Genomic DNA, 20,702 nt, shown 5'->3' with positions numbered 1-20,702 from the left:
CCCCGAAATAAAATTACGGCAGAGCATATAGTTGCCAGTTTGTCCTTCCTTCCTTCCTTCCTTCCTTCCTTCCTTCCTTCCTTCCTTCCTTCCTTCCTTCCTTCCTTCCTTCCTTCCTTCCTTCCTTCCTTCCTTCCTTCATTCATTCATTCTTTCCTTCCTTCCTTCCTTCCTTACTTCTTTCCGTCACACTTTTGTTACCGTTTCTCATAGCGCCTTCAATACTTTACCGATCTCTTTCATATTTGGCATGTAGGTACCTTGCATGGACCTCTACCTTTTGATGAGGTTTGTGGTCACTGGGTTCAAGGTCAAGGTCACCGAGGCTAATAACAGATTTTCCATCACGCTTTTGTTACAGTTTCTCATAGGGCCTTCACTACTTCACTGATCTCTTTCATATTTGGCATGTAGGTACCTTGCATGGACCTCTACCTTTTGATGAGGTTGAGGTCACTGGATTCAAGGTCAAGGTCACCGAGGCTAATAATAGATTTTCTGTCACGCTTTTGTTACAGTTTCTCATAGGGCCTTCACTACTTCACTGATCTCTTTCATATTTGGCATGTAGGTACCTTGCATGGACCTCTACCTTTTGATGAGGTTGAGGTCACTGGGTTCAAGGTCAAGGTCACCAAGGCTAATAAAGATTTTTATGCTCCCCGAAATAAATTCTGGCGGAGCATATAGTTGCCAGTTTGTCCTTCCTTCCTTCCTCCCTTCCTTTCTAGTCCTTCCTTACTTCTTTCCGTCACACTTTTGTTACCGTTTCTGATGGCGCCTTCAATACTTTACCGATCTCTTTCATATTTGGCATGTAGGTACCTTGCATGGACCTCTACCTTTTGATGAGGTTTGAGGTCACTAGGTTTAAGGTCAAGGTCACCGAGGCTAATAATAGATTTTCCGTCACGCTTTTGTCACAGTTTCTCATAGGGCCTTCACTACTTTACCGATCTCTTTCATATTTGGCATGTAGGTACCTTGCATGGACCTCTACCTTTTGATGAGGTTTGAGGTCAAGGTCACCAAGGCTAATAATATATTTTTTTAGGTGGTTATTAACACATAGATTGACAAAGCGCATCATCGGGGAGCATCCATCGTTTCCAACGATACTTGTTCAAATCAGGCTATCTTGTATGTAAGTTATTAAACATTGACTGGTTAATTTTTATGACAATCTTGAGAAACCACATAACAACTAATGTTTATTTATGAAAAGTACTAAATAGTTGTTGTATTTTTCTTTGGAAAAAAAACACACTAAATTAGGGCGACATGCATTTATCTACAAACAAATGCAACAAAAATATTCATGCACTGCATGCAGAGTGTACTTTTAAAACCAAAACAATTGTATGGTATACAGTCCAACCCCTACTTCCGGTCACCCCGTGTTGGCGGCCGGTCTGTGCCGCGACTGTCAATAAACACAATATAATGCACCCCTCTTTAGCGGTAACCCCGTTTCTTCTCCAGCCAGCGGCCAGCAATTTTGCATGCCAAATGTTAAATTCCCCCATATGAGTGGTCACGCGCGAGTAAGTCAGTCATGTACACTGGCAAAATTACACCGACGCAACGGCGAAAAAATCGATACGTACTTCCAGTCTGCTGTTTAGGCTCTGCAGTACTGAAGAGTGATGTGTGATAAACATTTTGACAGCCAGTTTGCAAATTGCCATTAATTAGCGGCAGATTATCGGGTTATCCAGTTAAAAGCAATATGCGACCGTTTGATCTTTTTGATTCGGCACATGCGAATATCATCTATTAGTACTGGAAAAGAGATTCTTAATTTATAATTGATTATTTGTAGCTGTTGAATCATACTATTTCAAGCACACATTTATGACAATTATCGGCTAATTAAAAGTTTAAAAGAACAGCGCAACTTTTAAATCAACTGCTCTACATGTTCTCTGTGCTACAAAGTTTTTTATCCAAAAATCAATACACGCATGCATGGGTATGACGTGACATTGTACATTGGTGCATAATTTTTGCGCGCTTTTGTCGGGACAAAGGAAATACATGAGGACTTTTTTGATGCTAGAATTTGTAAACGTCTCATTAACATAAATCAATCTGGAGTGTGTTTCGGATTACAAATTATGACTCTCATTTGGGAATTTAACAAAACATTTATATTTGTTTTATATTTACAATGATTTCAATATTAATTTTGATAAAACCATTTACGCGGCGAAATAAATGTTTTTAAAATATTATGCATGAAAAGCACGATTACCAGTAGGATTACACCTGGTTGCTATTATCAGTCTCTTAAGTAACTGGCCACGATTTTATCGTGGAGGAGATCACTGTCGGGACCAACTCGTGAGGTAGGTATTACAAAGACATAAAACTGCAATAAACCAATTAAATTATCAATTGATAGTGACACGGGTTATTCACGCATAACTGATTCACAACTGTTCCCATCTTAAGTGCATTGGGGCCATACAACGCGCATTCTGTAAACAACGAATCATGAGAATGATTCTTTTTCATTGACTTGATTCTGATGAGGATGATATTGATGATGATTAAAAAGATGAATAGAATATTTTTTTGAATGGAAATGTTGTTTTATAGCTGGCTTTAGAAAGGAAGAAATAAAATTATTTTAAGTCTATACATTGTTTAGTACATGTACGCATATTTACCATTTTGTTTATACAAAAATTGAACAGTTGGCCATGCACTTATCATTTCTAGACTCCCTATGACCCAACCCCCTCTTAAAAGGCCACCCCGCTTAAGCAGCCAATTTGGCCGTTTCCCTTGACTGGCTGCTTATTCATTATAAAACAGACATATTGATAATAAAATAAATCATTGTAAAATGAATGCATGATATAATCAAAGCGCTGAATTCGTTTGCTGTTGTATAATCTTAGACACAACTCAATTTTCAAAATTATGTTATAGCTTTTTATATCGCAAGTTTGAAATGACCACAACCCATTCAAATTTATAAAGAGTGTGTCTTCAAGCACAGGTCGAGATGTGTTTTTTTGTATGCCCCCGGATCTACTGATCGGGGATATTTTGTTTTTGGCGTGTTTGTCTGTCCCAAAACTTTAACCTTGGTTAAAGTTTGATAACTTTTGCAATATTGAAGATAGCAACTTCATATTTGGCATGCATGTGTATTTCATAGAGCTGCACATTTTGAGTGGTGAAAAGTCAAGGTGGAGGTCATCCTTCAAGGTCAAAGGTAAAATATCATTGTATTTTTCTTTCCTAAAACTTTAACCTTTGTTATAGGCTGGTCATGACTTTTTGAATTTTGAAGATAGCAACTTGATATATGGCATGCATGTGTATCTCATGAAGCTGCACATTTTGAGTGGTGAAAGGTCAGGGTCAAGGTCATCCTTCAAGGTCAATAGTTAAAAAATACAATACAATGGAAGTAATAAGCTTTAAAAGGGAGATAATTTCTAAACCTGCCAAATGATATATTAAATTATTTTTTTGTAAGCGGTGCAAGAGGGAGCATTGTGTTTCTGACAAACACATCTTGTTTCAAATCATTAATAAAAAAGATAATTTAAGCTTCATTTTAGGAAAACAGGGCTTAATGCATATGCATTAATTGTCATCCCAGTACCAGAAACTCTTTAAAAGAAAAACACCACAAAATAAGAAAGGGTCGTCATTGATTAGCCTGTGAGCATTGCATAGGCTAATCAGTGTGCACAGGCTAATCTTATTTGACATGCATTTTAAGCCCCATTTTCCCAGTGAAAGCAGCCAATATGTACAGATTTCAACTAGACTGGCCAACGTTGTCTTACAAGCTTCTAAATACTTTTGAATACATACACACTATGTAGTGTACCAGTGGGAACTGTAAACAGGCAGATGCCTGCTAATGCTCACAAATAAAAATTAATCTGATAGTGGTAATTATACCCCCATTACCATTGGTAATGGAGGCTATATAGGAGTCACTTCGTCGGTCGGTCGGTCTGTCGGTCTGTCTGTCTGTCCCGCAATTTCATCCAATCTTCACCAAACTTGTTCACAAGTTGTATCTTGATGATATATAGGTCATGTTTGAATATGGGTCATGCCGGGTCAAAAACTAGGTCACGGGGTCACTTAGTGTGTATTAAACCGAAAGTTTGTCCGGACCATAACTATGTCATTTATTGTTAGATTTTAAAACAACTTGGTACATTAATTTTGTTTACCATCATGGGACGGTGTGTCGTGTGAAAAAAGTACGTCAATATCTCCAAGGTCAAGGTCACACTTGGAGTTCAAGGGTCAAATGCTTGTCCGGGCCATAACTTTATCATTTAATGTGAGATTTTAAAATCATTTGGCAAATTTGTTCACCATCATGGGACGGTGTGTAGAGCGAAAGAATTATGTCCTTATCTCCAAGGTCAAGGTCACACTTTGAGTTCAAAGATCAAAAATGGCCATAAATGAGCTTGTTGGGGCAATAACTATGTTGTTCATTGTGAGATTTTAAAATCATTTGGCACATTTGTTCACCATCATTGGCCGGTGTGTCGGGCGAAAGAATTACGTTGATATCTCCAAGGTGAAGGTCACACTTTAAGTTCAAAGGTAAAAAATGGCCATACATGAGCTTGTCCGGACCATAACTAAGTCATTCATTGTTAGATTTTAAAATCATTTGGCACATTTGTTCACCAACATTGGACGGTTTGTCGCGCGAAAGAATTACGTCGATATCGTCAAGGTCACAATGTGAGTTCAAAGGTCAAAAATGGCCATAAATGATCTTGTCCGGGCCATAACTATGTCATTCATTGTGAGATTTTAAAATTACGTGGTACATTTGTTCACAATCATTGGACAATGTGTCATTCGAAAGAATTTCCTCGATATCTCCAAATTCAAGGTCACACTTGGAGTTCAAAAGTGAAAAATGGCCATAAATGAGCTTGTCTTGGTCATAACTATGTAATTCATTGTGAGGTTTTAAAATGGCTGTGTACATTAATTTTGTTCACAGTCATTGGACGGCGTGTCATGCGAAAGAATTCAAGAGTTCAAAGGTCAAAATGGCCATAAATAATAATGGCATAATAATTCTTAAAAATCGCCATAAATTAGATTCTCTTGTTTTGTAAAGACAGCATGCAAAAAAGTCTGTGTCAATGCGGCACGTGGGGGTATACATCATGTCTGTGACAAAGCTCTAGTTAAAATTGTATTGCTGACCCCTTTAGGAAATTTTGTTTTTCATTTTCTGGCATGTTGCTGAATTATTGTTAAAATGCCTTTTCTGAACTGGCAGCAAGTTGATATAGTTTGTGATGTTATTTGAATGTCCTTTAAAATATTGCCTGTGGTTTTGAACTTTTAATATTCTAATTTATCTTCATAATTGTTTACATCATTTGATCAATTATAATATAATAAAGTACTTTTTTAAAGCTCATTTATCAATTGTATGTAAATATAATTGTTTGACAACTACTATATTTACATAATTACTTAAGCTTTAAAGTCCTTTTGCATGTCATCAAAGTGACTTCTTGTAAATGTGTTGAATCATGACTAAATTTTATACAAGCCATGCTCTGGGAAAACTGGGCTTAACCCTTTGCATGCTGGGTAATTTGTCTTCTGCTAAAATGTCGTCTGCTAAATTTCTAAAATTAGCATTTTCTTTGATTTTTTTCAAAGAATACAATCAGAATAGCAAACAGTTTGGATCCTGATGAGACGCCACGTTCTGTGGCGTCTCATCAGGATCCAAACTGTTTGCAAAGGCCTTCAAAATTCGGTTCCGGCACTGAAAGGGTTAATGCATGTGCATAATTTTTAGCTCTACTATTATATATGAAATATATATAGTGGAGCTATCCTTACTCACCCCGGCGTCGGCGTTAGCGTTCCCGTTCCCGTTAGCGCTGGAATGTTAAAGTTTGCGTACCACCCCAAATATTTTCAATGTCCCTTGACATATTGCTTTCATATTTTGCATACTTCTTTACCAACATAACCCCAAGCTATAAACAAGAGCAGACAACTGTATCAAGCATTTTGTAAGAATTATGGCCCTTTTTCACTTGGAATATGCATATTATTGATAAATCTATGTTAAAGTTTGCGTACCCCCTCAAATATTTTCAATGTCCCTTGACATATTGCTTTCATAGTTTGCAAACTTCTTTACCAACATGACCCCAATCTATAAACAAAAGCAGACAACTGTATCAAGCATTTTGTAAGAATGATGGCCCTTTTTCAATTTACAATATGCACATTACTTTAGTTACATTGCCATAACTTCTTTATTTATGATCAGATTTTATTAATACTTTGACAAAACAACACTTAACTGAATACCACAATGGATTCCACCCATACAATACCCCACACCCTAACCCAGAATCCCTGCCCCCCCCCCCCCCCCCCCCCCCCCCCCCCCCCCCCCCCCCTTCCCTCCCCCCCCCCAAACAATTATTTTTTTCCTTTTTTAATTTTTGAAAGATCATCTAATAAATGACCACACCCCACATTATACCCCCCCTCTCAACCCCCCTTACGCCCCCCCCCCCCCCCCCCAATTTTTTTTTTTCCTTTTTTATTTATTTACTTATTTTTGAAGGACCGTCCAAACTTCCCACCCAAGCTATTGCTATCAAACTTGAAATAAAATCTATTTAGTTTGTTTTATGTCTTTACAAATGTTCAATAGATTATGGAAAATATGCCTGAACTATTACCTTGACCTTATTGAATAATTTGAACAATTACCCCATGATGGCTTACGTTATACTGTCAAGCACTGGAATTGTCAAGCGCGCTGTCCTCTGACAGCTCTTGTTTGTTCAAGGAATTCCCATTAAAAAGAAAATCAAGATGATTAAGAAAGTGTTGTCCACGTTAAGCAGATAAAGACTGTCCTCTGGCTAAAATTGGACATTACTTCATGCACATGCTTTTAGCCCTGTTTTCCCAAAGACCGACTCTTTTTGTATTATAATCGTTCCATTAACAATGTCATGCGTGATTTGCTGTAATAATGTAAATCGTATTAACTGAATGAATGCAGTTCGGTACATGGCGAATATGGCAAGTCGGTCCCATTCACCTATTGTCAGTTCATCCGTATAATAAGTAAGATGAAATATACACAGCAAAGTCATAGATTAATTAAAATCCAATTTAATATCCGTTTAATATGACTTCATGATTGGACGCCTTCTCCGTTTGTCCACGTCCAAAGTGAGTGTGTGTATTCTTACAAAACATGCACATTTAAATTAACAGATTAATTATCATAAAACAAAAATAGCTACATGTATTTATCAATTCTTGATTGGCCAATACAACTCAGCCTTCATACTTGCTAATTGTTGATTGGCTTACTAGCTAAATGTACTAATTCAATGGCGCGGCAGTAAAAGTGGATTATACTTTTATATATGCTTCATAATATTATTAAATACCTGTTAATAACTTTCAAACTCTAGTATTCCATTTCTATCATTGTGGCTGTTAGTATAGAAGATTTATTATGATTAATAATTTCTAAAATTTGATTATTTTATAAATACAAAAAAATGTATTAACTATTTCCAAAATTTCTACAAAAAGATGTATTAATAATATCCAAAATTTAATTATTATTTGATCATAATAATTACCAATACATTTATTAATAGTTTTTAAAATTTAATTATTATTTATATATAATAATGTTTAATGAATTAATTAATAATTTCGAAAATTCAATGATTATATTTATATATAATAATATCCAATAGTACTCATAACGTTACAGTATCTTCTTTTTTATCAAAGAAAATGAGCTGTTACGTTAAAATGCATTTGGAATTCTCTCTAACTCGAAACATACCAAAATTTACATTCTGTTTGTGTTGATGTTGTCAGGGAGATGCAAATATGCTTGGCAGCAGTTACAACCTAATTACTTGCAATATGCAAATCATCTAATTCTAGAAATGCCCTTGACTTGTTTTCTTGAAACATTAAAAGCATCATCTTGTTATGCTTCAGGTTTTCATTTATTCTGTCAGTTTACATTAGACTTAAGTGCCTAACTGATTTTCACAGCATGCCGGGGCAAAGTCCTCTCTTCTTAAAGGGACTTATGCTCAGATTATGGAAAATTGACAAATATCCATTGCATTTTTTTCACAGAATAGAGAAAAATATTTAAATTAAATTTTCTGGAAATGTAAATTCTGGTTCAGTGTCCTGTAATGAATGTGTTTGTTGTGAAATTCAGAATGGCTTACTAAAGGGGTTGAAAGTCCAGTATGGCATAAAATGTAACATGAAAACATGTTGTTTGTACAATTTAAAAGTGCAAGTTGTAATCTTTGTCTTTTTTGTGGTATACTTTGCAGAGTTGTGTGCCCTTGAACTTAAAGTTTAGATACTTACTTTGTACATAGTGCACTTCATGTTTTAACCTAGTCTCTTGGTTTTCTGGTTATCATTATGAAACTATATAGATATGTTTTTTATACTATTTTGAAATGCAAGATATAATTTTTGCATTTGTTGATGTATTTTTTTCCAGAGCTATGGACTTAGGCAAATTTTGGACACTTAGGCAAATTTTGGACACTTACTCACATAGTACATGATTGTGTAATTTGTGTTTCAAATTTGTCGTATATTTTTCTTAGTATCAATATAAAGACTTATAGATATGAGGCTCGGGCTCTGGGAAAAGGGGATTAAATGCATGTACGTAAATTGTCGTCCCAGATTAGCCTGTGTAGTCCACAAAGGCTTATCAGGAACGACACTTTCTGCTTGTATGATATTTTTTCTTTAAAGAAAGTCTCTTCTGAACCAAAACCCAGTTTAGGCGGAAAGTGTCGTCCCAGAGTAGCCTTTGCAGACTGCACAGGCTAATCTGTAAAGGGTAGACACTTTATGCGCATTCATTAAACCCCATTTTCAAAAAGCTAGACTCATGTTATTTACACTTTTTAAAGGGCAAGACCGTTATTTTAGTGTATATCATGATATAATCTTTGAAGATTTTAGTGACCTTTAACTTCAGCAAATTGTTTATACCTGAATCATTTTATTTAATTGAAAGTGTTTGTGTGTCTGTCACATTATTTGTGGCAGAGTTATGTACCCTTGATCTAATGCAACTAATTGAATAAGTCAATGTAAAGCTTTTTGTCTTTGTGTGGGAAGTTTCGAACAACTAAACTGTAAGAATAATTGTACTAATACTTGATTTTTGCACCTGTCTGAATAAGGAAATTGCTGAGGTATTTGTCATCTTTAATGACTGTTCTTATTGTTGGTCCACCACTTGAATCAGGCTAAATGGCTCTTAAAGTAAACAGAGCTGCTCTTATAAATCATGGGGGATTGTCAATGGAAGACTTCTTGTTCTTCCTCCAAATCAAGTTTCTTAAATTGCTAACACAACGGCCTCTTTGTACTTGTGGCTTGGCGAAAATAAAAATGTTTGGTTCTGGTCTTTTTGCTCAATGTTTGGCTATGTGGTGTGCTTCGTTTATCTGAAAGGGAACAACAATTCATTGATTGTCAGCTTTAATTAAACAGTTTTGTTTATTAAACTGTCATGTGCAAAATAGTATTTATTTGTAATTACTGCATTAACATAGTTCATGCAAATTATTTTTTCAAAACAGCTATCCTACAAATCTTTTTCGACCAACATTTTGGGGAGAAAACAAGTATCTTGAAATGAGTTAGGTTGGTTAAGAATATAACTAATCTGCTGCTCAAAATAAAGCTGACTTTGTGTAATCCTTTGAAATTAACATGCCATACAAAACTGATATTATTTGAATGAAATTACCTTTGGTGGATATAGTAGGCCAAAATTTCGGATAGTCTTTTGAATGTTGACAGTTCTCATTTTACTTCAAACAATATTTTAAAGTATGCCAATAAAACTGTGGGATACTTTTTGGGATAAATATTTACACAATGGAATACATACAAATATGTTCACATATAAAAGGTTAAGTACTTATTATATTCATAAATCACTTGTGAATGCATGGTGTATTTTATGACCCATTGTGGAGCAGTTGAAAGTGATATGTTTCTTTAATGATTGAGTTGTGCTCTGTGAAAAGGGGGTTTAATGCACATGTGTAAAGTATCGTCCCAGATTAGCCTGTGCAGTCTGCACAGGCTAATCAGGGAATACACTTTAGCTTTTATGATATTTTTCGTTTAACCCTTTCAGCACTGGAACCGAATTTTAAAGGCCTTTGCAAACAGTTTGGATCCAGATGAGACGTTGCTATTCTGATAGTATTCTTTGAAAAAAAAAAAAAATTAAATGCTAATTTTAGAAATTCAGCAGACGACATTTTAGCAGATGACAAATTTCCCAGCATGCAAAGGGTTAAAGAGTGACTCTCTTCTCATCAAAAATCCAGTTCAGGCAGAAAGTGTCTTCCCTCATTAGCCTGTGAAGACTGTACAGTTCAGGTGGAAAGTGTCTTCCCTCATTAGCCTGTGAAGACTGTACAGTTCAGGGGGAAAGTGTCTTCCCTCATTGGCCTGTGAAGACTGTACAGTTCAGGGGGAAAGTGTCTTCCCTCATTGGCCTGTGAAGACTGTACAGTTCAGGGGGAAAGTGTCTTCCCTCATTAGCCTGTGAAGACTGTACAGTTCAGGGGGAAAGTGTCTTCCCTCATTAGCCTGTGAAGACTGTACAGTTCAGGGGGAAAGTGTCTTCCCTCATTAGCCTGTGAAGACTGTACAGTTCAGGGGGAAAGTGTCTTCCCTCATTAGCCTGTGAAGACTGTACAGTTCAGGGGGAAAGTGTCTTCCCTCATTAGCCTGTGAAGACTGTACAGTTCAGGGGGAAAGTGTCTTCCCTCATTAGCCTGTGAAGACTGTACAGTTCAGGGGGAAAGTGTCTTCCCTCATTAGCCTGTGAAGACTGTACAGTTCAGGCAGAAAGTGTCTTCCCTCATTAGCCTGTGAAGACTGTACAGTTCAGGCAGAAAGTGTCTTCCCTCATTAGCCTGTGAAGACTGTACAGGCTTATATTGGATGACACTTTAAGCACATGCATAAAAACACTTCACAGAGCACGGCCAAATTCTAAACTAGTAAATGATGTTTTAGAATTCAGGGAATTTTTTACTTGAATATGAATATTAAATATGTGCCTTAATGACTGTTGAGCTTGATAATATTAATTATTTTTGTGAGCATCTAGTTTGAATTAATCAATTTCTAATTTAAGTTAATATTTCAAATCAAATTAAAAAAAGAAAGATTTAACACGTTCTAAAAATATCAGCTTTTGAAAACAAGCTTACAATGTATAGTGTGTTTTAAGCCTTAAACATCAGTCTTTCTTTTTTCTTCAATAGAGGTTGACCAGTTTTTGCATTAAATCTTCCATGTCATTTGTTGTGTGTGCCAACTAGGTATTGAAACTGGATAATTCTTGTTGATGAGCATTTGAAAAGCAGGTTTATAAATAGTTACAGAATGTGGTAGGATTGGCTGCTTGTTTATGTGAAAAGGTTAGTAAAATGTTTGAACACTGTTAAGGACAGGATACAAAAATAATTATTAAGTTAAAGGTAATTATTATAAGTATTAAAATGTAGAAGTATGGTCTCTCTATATTTAAAAAGATTTTGTCGGGTTTGAATTAAATAATCAATGTTTTGCTCTTTGCATTACTTTTATTTTATTATAAGAGTTTTGAATCAACCTCTGACAAAAGAAATATATGGGCCATGCTCTGTTTAATGCGTAAAGTGTCGTCCCAGATTAGCCTGTAGTCCACACATGCTTATCAGGTACGACACTGTCCGCTCCAATAGCATGAACAGCGTTGCCAGGCAGTTGTGTTGTATAAACAAAGAAAAGTCTATTATTATTTCCTTGTTCTTGGAAAATTATATTGTAAACTTGGAAAATAAGATTTGTATTATATATCTTTGATTTTTCTTTGTGACTATAATTAAGTATTCAATGCAGGTGTGTATGGAAACACTGCCCATGAGCTTACTGATCTTTCTAGACTCTCAGGGCTGACAGTTCTGCATGTTTATTACAGTACAGCCAAGGCGGCACAAACATAATCCGCGGCTACGCCACAGCCAGATTATTAGTACGCGGCGGCCGAATCGTGTGTTCACGCGGCGTATCGCCGTGGCACTCGGCATGGATCCGCGCAACGACGCCGAGTCTGTATTAACCTGGCATACTTTCGCGGAAAAAATCCGCCGCATACGTACGCGGCGGATCGAGTGAAAAGATATCCACCTACATGTACATACATGTATGTGTAGCATAGAATTAATTACACGCAACTGTTAATGTTTCGTACGATTATCATTCTTAAATTTGTAATCCAAAACACACTTCCAAATTTTTATGCTTACGCGACCTTTGGCAAATTCTAGCGTCAAATAAACAGTGCTAAAATATCCTTTGTTTCATAAAAAGCGCGCGAAAATTATGCAGACATGTAGAACGTCGTTTGGAAAGTTTGGGTGTATTTTGTGTTGTATAAATACATGAACATCACGTCAGGCGTAAATCGCGTGTTCAGTGGGGAAAAAAACGCCCCGATTAGACGTTATTTCATCATCTCTATAAATAGTAACAAATGCCAAAATGTATTTGATACTTAAGGAAATATCGAGAATGTTTGTGTATTGTAAATATTTACCAGCATTTGCTTTAAAACTGGAATATACGGGATTATCGGGTAATTTAAGTAGCGATATTAACTGTATAATATGAACAAAATAAAACGTGTTTATATACGCATATTCAAACAATAGTTATAATAAGCTGATAATTAACAAAACAACAAATACGTCGTCACCGTCTTGATTATTGATGTGGCTTCAAACTGCTAATTTTCTCAGCTTAAATATAATAGCAAAATCAACATGCAATTAATTTATAAATCCACTATATGCTGGAGCCTTGACCACTTGTATGTGCGAAAACATAATTACATTACCTTGTTTATGTGTGAAATACATACACTACGGGCGGGAAACAAACTTAATTGGCCAGACACATTAACTATGCTTACATGTATATGCTAATACAATCTGCGCACAATAAATTTATTATGATTTTAATTATTATTATAATAGTTCTTTCAAAATTTGTTAACTACATGTAACTAATAATTTTAAAAAGATTTTTTATTTCATGATGCGCATCGACTGGGCATCATGTAGCGGATCGCGGCATGCCTCGGCGGACAGATGCAAAGTTTCGCGGCGAAATGCGACTTGCCGCCGCATACTGACGCGGCTTCAATGACTGACGCGGCATCGACTCGTTTCGCCTTGCCACCGCGGATCGCGAAATACGTTTATTCCGCTTTGGCTGTACTGTAGCTTGACAAAACTCATTAGTGGACAGATCAACATGTTTTTTCTTCTTTATAAAGTATAGGAAAACAGCACTTTTCTCAATAGGAAAAAACAAACAATTTCCAAATTGCTGTTAACAAAATTCCCAATTGAAGGTTTCCAAAAAACAATAAAAATAAATAAAAATATTTTTTTTTAAATAAATAACCGTTACATAACATTAGTTAGTTAGCTCTATGGCTTGAACCTAAGTAAATATAATATTGACAACTTGACTACACTTAGTTTTCAGTTTTAAATTATTTGGTAGCAAAAAATAAAATACACCAATTTCCCAATATAACTTCAAGGCGCGAATTTTCCCATTTTTAGGGTTTTTTGCGCATATTTTTCACAATTGGGCTGGTACCGGTACTTTTCCCAATTGGGAAAAAAAAATTGCTGCAGATACATTATGAGAACTTTGCAGTGGGCGCTTTCACTTAATTTATTTTTCAATTATTTTTAATGAATTCCAAAGAATTAGTTTGGACTGTAAGGGGATTTTTATCGCCATCTTCGGAATGGGATTTGGTCCCTTCTGATTGGTGAAAATTGCAGCGTTTTGACAGAAAATGGAAAATTAGTGTTTTTGTTTGTTTTGCTAACAAGCATTTAAAAAATTCAGAATAAAAAAGATTTGAATATAACATTTACTAAGGTTAAACTTATTGAAATGGATGTGAGATGAACTGAATGTTGAGAATTATTGAAAGAAAAATAAGCCCCCTACCAGACCCAAGTTTGAACGAGAAAAAACACACTGTTTAACTAAAAAATGTGTGAAAAACTTCTGAATGTTTAGTATTTTTGCAAATATTTGACTGAAATTTAAATATTATAATTATTATAATCATTCCTTGGTTTGAGCAAGTTATTACAAATTGTCCCCAGACTATTCTGGCTTTCCGCCCTGCCCTTTGAAGCAGCACCCAGTAACCTTTGTAAACTAAGATCTATGGCTAGTAATGTTAATAATGCTTCTTAAATTATTAGCTTGGCTGTTTTCAGAGAAAACCGGAAGTATTGTCATAGCTTGTGTCGTCCGACGTCCGCATTGTGCTTCCACCTACAACTTTGAAACTTCATATGTAGATGCACCTTGATGAGTTCTACAAGCCACACCCATTTTTTGGGTCACTAGGTCAAAGGTCAAGGTCACTGTGGCCTCTAAAAAAAAAAAATTGACAATCTTTCATTTATTCAAAACTGCACCTGCAGCCGAGCGTTGGCACCTGTTATGTGGTGCTGTTGTTTTACCGCAACTTTTTGTTTTTATCCTAAAGAAAAAAATAATAAGAACTAACCAGTGCAATTAGCAATAGTGAGAGTTTATTTTCTTGCCATTTCAGATTCCTGGTTTGACATTTCACAATCAGCTGCAATGTAGACAGATCATTATTGCAGTTGGGAGCAGTATTAGATATCTGTGCTCCTGGTGGAAATAAATACCTTGCCTCGATGTGCTGTGTCATTATGGGCATTTTATGGTGACAGTTATCATGACCAAGCCTCTACCCTGGGTTGGATGATATGAAAGTGCATCATGTGGTGGTAAGTATTAAAAATGTTCATGTTTATTTTTTACATTTTTAGTACACACGAACACTGTATTATGTGCAGTAAGAATAAGCATCGGACTTAAAATGGGCACCATTTTGGTGCTTAATTTTCATGCAAAACTTTGCAATTTTTGTGTTTGTAAATATGCAGATAAAAAAAAGAATTTAAAAAGTGAATGGCCTAATTTGGAAGAGTTGTTTTTGCTGTTTACAAAAGAATTTTTTGTTGTTGACTGAGTGTGATAATAAAACTTCTTATTTAAACTAATGCTGCAAGTGTCAGTTATCATTATTGGTACACCCAGACTGCATGTTTTTATGAGTTTGGTCAAAATCAAACTGCATATACGATGTTAATTATTTTTCTTACAAACCATTTGTACTAAAGTTTTTTATGTCAACATGAACCAATGTTATAACATTTTGTGGGAGCAGTGCTCCAGCTAGGCCTAAATAGCCCTTCTAAAGCTCTGCCCTAACCTTCCCTGGCCCCACCCTGCCCTTTTACATATTTAAAATAAATAAATAAAAATAAACATTTTAATTTATAAATCTCATATATCATTACTAGTTAATTCCTCATTATAGACATTTTATTTGCATGGTTTAATAATACTGGAGATAATAATTTATGTCCTAACAATAATTTATAATATACAAATTAATATGCAATAGGGAGCATTTTGGATACAACCAGGCTCTGGAAAGTGCCCTTTTGACAAAATACTGTGCGCTCGAAAGTGCCTTTTTGACAAAATACAGTGCGCTCTAAAGTGCCTTTTTGACAAAATACTGTGCGCTCGAAAGTGCCTTTTTGACAAAATACTGTGTGCTCTAAAGTGCTTTTTTGACAAAATACTGTGCGCTCTAAAGTGCCTTTTGAAGAAATACTGTGCGCTCGAAAATGCCTTTTTGACAAAATACTGTGTGCTCGAAAGTGCCTTTTTGACAAAATACTGTGCGCTCGAAAGTGCCTTTTTGACAAAATGGTGTGTGCCTGAAAGTGCCTTTTTGACAAAATACTGTGTGCTCGAAGGTGCCTTTTTTACAAAATACTGTGTGCACGAAAGTGCCTTTTTGACAAAATACAGTGCACTTGAAAGTGCCTTTTTGACAAAATACTGTGCGCTCGAAAGTGCCTTTTTTACAAAATACTGTGCGCACGAAAGTGCCTTTTTGACAAAATACAGTGCACTTGAAAGTGCCTTTTTGACAAAATACTGTGCGCTCGAAAGTGCCTTTTTGACAAAATACTGTGAGCTAGAAAGTGCCTTTTTTTACAAAATACTGTGCGCTCGAAAGTGCTTTTTTGACAAAATACTGTGCGCTCGAAAGTGCCTTTTTTGACAAAATACTGTGCGCTCGAAAGTGCTTTTTTGACAAAATACTGTGCGCTCGAAAGTGCCTTTTTGACAAAATAATGCCCCCCCCCCCTGCCCATCCTAGATGGAGCACTCTGGGAGTATTATAAATTGTGTGGGATACAAATAAATTACATGCAATTAGTGTTAGAATTGGTCAAGTGTAGTATAAATAGTGTAAGTCCTTCAAAAAGACTTTTGTGTTTGTGTACCATTTCCGAACTGTTGATTTCTAACACCACATTTATTTACAAACCATCTTAAATATCTGGCCTGGGGTTTATTGTAGCCATTCTAAACTGCAAGCAGACGATTTCTCCATTGATTATGATAGAATCCTAACCCGCCCACTATATTTGCACAGCAGATGTTATCCCTTGGGGGCAGTCCAGAACTTTAGTAATAACACCATGGGTACTTCAGTTTACAACAGTGTTTGTTTAACAACCATACACAATGCATCAGATACAAATGTAATAATTTAATTTTAATAAATGGATTTTTCAAGGATGTTGATGTTAATTGGCATTTTTGTTATTTTTATGTGCTCTACAGTGTTATAGAACAGCTTTAACCCTTTGCATGCTGGGAAATTTGTAGTCTGCTAAAATGTTGTCTGCTGAATTTCTAAAATTAGCATTTTTTTTCCCCCACTATAGTAGTGGGGGACATATTGTTTTTGCCCTGTCTGTTGGTCTGTCTGTTGGTCTGTCTGTTTGCGCCAACTTAAACATTTTGCAATAACTTTTGCTATATTGAAGATAGCAACTTCATATTTGGCATGCATGTGTATCTCATGGAGCTGCACATTTTGAGTGGTGAAAGGTCAAGGTCAAGGTCATCCTTCAAGGTCAGAGGTCAATTATATGTGGCCAAAATCGCTTATTTTATGAATACTTCTGCAATATTGAAGATAGCAACTTGATATTTGGCATGCATGTGTATCTCATGGAGCTGCACATTTTGAGTGGTGAAAGGTCAAGGTCAAGGTCATCCTTCACAAGGTCAAGGTCATCCTACAATGTCAAACATCATATAGGGGGACATTGTGTTTCACAAACACATCTTGTTTTTGATTTTTTTCAAAGAATACTATCATAATAGCAAACAGTTTGGATCCTGATGAGACGCCACTTTTTGTGGCGTCTCATCTGGATCTAAACTGTTTGCAAAGGCCTTCAAAATTCGGTTCCAGCACTGCAAGAGTTAAATCCTAACTGAATCCAGGTTTCTCATTTTCTGGTGTTGGTGCAAAATAAATGCTGAACATCTGCAGCCCTGGTTTTAATGAAGTTTTACAATGTAGTTGTTAAAATACTCAACATATGAATACCATGTATTAACATGAAAAGATTGTATGTACTTTACCAAAATATTTATTTTGTCCATCAAAGATTTTTCTCCCCAATCCTTGTTGCTGAAGTAATCATTTCAACGAAAAATTTTATAGAAAAATAACAATGTTTTCTTTATCGGTCAGCACTGACGATGGTCCAGTGTATTCAGTTTCCTGAAACACGGCTTTCATTAACAGCTAGCCCACGGAAACTTAATTAACAAGATTGGTATGAGATATTGAACATGTTTGTTTAAAATTAACACATAATGAAACAACTGCTTGGAGCTTGGCGTCATAACAATTCTCGTGGCATCTGTATCCGCCTACATATTTGCAACTTGATGGGAAATGTGAAAACATAGACAAATAAAAACCAATTGCCTTAACCAACTTGTTTAAAGAAGAAATGTTATTCCCCAGTAATCACGTGTTACAATGATTCTTTTTTTGGCGGCTTTTCCACATCATGTGAATTTCTGCTGCTATTTTTGGCCGAATTGTCACATCTCTTGGGAAATATGAGAGAAATGTCAAAGGTGGAATTCTGAAATTAACGTGGTTCACCAGTCCAAGAACAAATAATGGGAGTCCATAGAGGCAGTGGTAATTCTGCAATTTCAACAAATTATATAATAATTGTATTGAACATTCTTGAAAACAAAATTAAGTAAATGCAATTGTTTTGTTTTTATGATGGAATTATAATTTATTAAGAGAAATGTCCTTATTGGAAATGATGGCTAGAAAAGGGTGAAAATAGTATTAAATATGCTATAAAATCCTGGATTCGAGGAAAGTCGTGACTATGTTAATGTTCAGTGCAGAATAAGTTATTTCAGAAACCTGTTAGTTGAAGGTTATGATGATAAATGATCATAGAGGGGACTAAGACCATAAAAGCAAGGTCCAACACATGTGCTTAACCCTTTCAGTGCGGGAACCGAATTTTGAAGGCCTTTGCAAACAGTTTAGATCCAGATGAGACGCCACAGAACGTGGCGTCTCATCAGGATCCCATAGCAAACCATTTAGATCCAGATGAGACGCCACATAACGTGGCGTCTCATCAGGATCCAAACTGTTAGCTATGCTGATAATATTATTTGAAAAAAATCGAAAAAAATGCTTATTTTAGAAATTAAGCAGACAACATTTTAGCAGACGACAAATTTCCCAGCATGCAAAGGGTTAAAGTGGTGTCCTAGACTGACCTGTGCAGTGCACTTTCCACTGTTATGACATGTTTCATTTAAACAAAGTCTCTCCTGAGCAAAAATCTTCAGTTTATGAAAAATGTGTGGTCCTTGATTAGCCTGTGGGGACTACACAGGCTTATCTGGGATATCACTATGCCTTGATTAGCCTGTGGGGACTACACAGGCTTATCTGGGATATCACTATGCCTTGATTAGCCTGTGGGGACTACACAGGCTTATCTGGGATATCACTATGCACAGGCTTTAAGCCCTGTTTTCCCAGAGCAAGGCAAAATTATACACAGAGGCCTTATATTAAGCAATTACATTAATATTAAAGTACTTACAGTTGCTTATGGGGATGAATTTCAAATCTGTCTTGGATCAGGTTTTTGATTGCTGGTCATGAAATTGTTTTATAGGTCATTTCAAGTAGGACACTCAATTCAAGTTACTGGCATAAGTATGTGCACTTTGTATTGATAAGTTAATTTTCTGGGGATCAATGACTACATCATGAATAGCCATTGTGTTTCAATTATGTATCAAATGTGTTGGTGAAAAGCTGAAATAATGTATTTGTAATGTATATAGATTACTATGAAAAACCTCAGTGTGTGTCACCCAAAGTGTGGTCCGAGGTTCATAGACTGATAGTGTAACAATACTTGACCCTTTCCCACTCAGAAGCAAACTAAAAATGGCTATGTGCAAACAGCATGAAACCAGAACGAGTAATTTGCAGTGACTGTTCATGTCTTATGCTGTCTGCTGCTCATCAGTAAACTTAAAACTTGAATATATTAAGAAAGGACTAAAATTTAATTTGATTTTCTAAATGACTTCAAATGCGTCAAAGTGCGTTTCTGAGTGCTAAAGGGTTAAACCTTTCCGACCATGCTGACAGCCTCCAGCAATACTCACCAAAACTAGACTCCCCATTGCAGCATTATTGTGTGCATTAACATTCTTGCAACAGTAAGCAAACATTTGCACAAAGGAATGCAAAGTCACGAAGCAAATTGTGGAATTGTCAAGAATGCTGCAATAAATGCATGCTATCAATGGTGACATTCTCTTATTGTAATAATTATGCTATTGAGGCAATAATATATTCTTCATCTGCGGCATTTAAGAGAAATAATACATACTAATGAGTTGAAATAAAGTATTACCAAAACCATGTGGAATGTCATGATATTTGGAGCAAAAATTGACAAAATAAAAGGGTATTGTTCTGTTGTAACCTTCATTCGATCATGCAACATAAATTTGTGCTAATGACAAAGATAATGGAATAATGTCAGCCATAGCATACTCTCCATAACCCTTTACCGACATATTTTGAAGCATTTGCACTCCCTAAGAAAGTTAATTATACCCCCATTAAACGCAGTTTAGGGGGTATATAGCCCTTTGAGTGCTGGAACCGAATTTAAAAGGCCTTTGCAAACAGTTTGGATCCAGATGAGACGCCACAGAACGTGGCGTCTCATCAGGATCCAAACTGTTTGCTATTCTGATAGTATTCTTTGAAAAAAATCAAAGAAAATGCTAATTTTAGAAATTCAGCAGAAGACATTTTAGCAGACAACAAATTTCCCAGCATGCAAAGGGTTAATATATAGGAGTGAAGCTCACGACTGTCGTTCGGTCTGTCGGTCCGTGTCCGATCTCTAATTCAAGTAGTTTTCATCCGATCTTCACCAAACTTGCTCAGAAGTTGTATCTACATGATGTCTAGGCCAAGTGTGAACATGGGCCTTGCCGGGTCAAAAACTAGGTCACGGGGTCACTTAGTGCATTTTAAACATTCAGCATGTTGTCCGCTCTCTAATTCAAGTAGTTTTCATCAGAGC

The 20,702-nt window shown here is 36.0% G+C and overlaps 1 protein-coding gene across 4 annotated transcripts in view; it reads left to right on the top strand.

Annotated features, from left to right (window-relative positions):
* Positions 1-20,702, top strand: part of LOC127874852 (protein dispatched homolog 1-like) — an 84,681-nt gene that overhangs the window by 33,901 nt on the left and 30,078 nt on the right. For 2 of the 4 annotated variants that reach the window (XM_052419506.1, XM_052419508.1), the window contains exon 2: positions 14,738-14,939. In XM_052419506.1, the coding sequence (XP_052275466.1) occupies positions 14,932-14,939 (8 nt within the window). In that variant the 5' untranslated portion in view covers positions 14,738-14,931. Of the gene's footprint in view, positions 1-11,380; positions 11,583-14,737; positions 14,940-20,702 lie in introns of those variants that run through there. The other 2 variants (XM_052419505.1, XM_052419507.1) reach the window with 2 other exon arrangements.

The sequence above is a fragment of the Dreissena polymorpha genome, chromosome 3, assembly GCF_020536995.1.
Source record: "Dreissena polymorpha isolate Duluth1 chromosome 3, UMN_Dpol_1.0, whole genome shotgun sequence".
In the NCBI taxonomy this organism is placed as follows: Eukaryota; Metazoa; Mollusca; class Bivalvia; order Myida; family Dreissenidae; genus Dreissena; species Dreissena polymorpha.
This window is presented reverse-complemented; position numbering and strand designations above follow the sequence as displayed.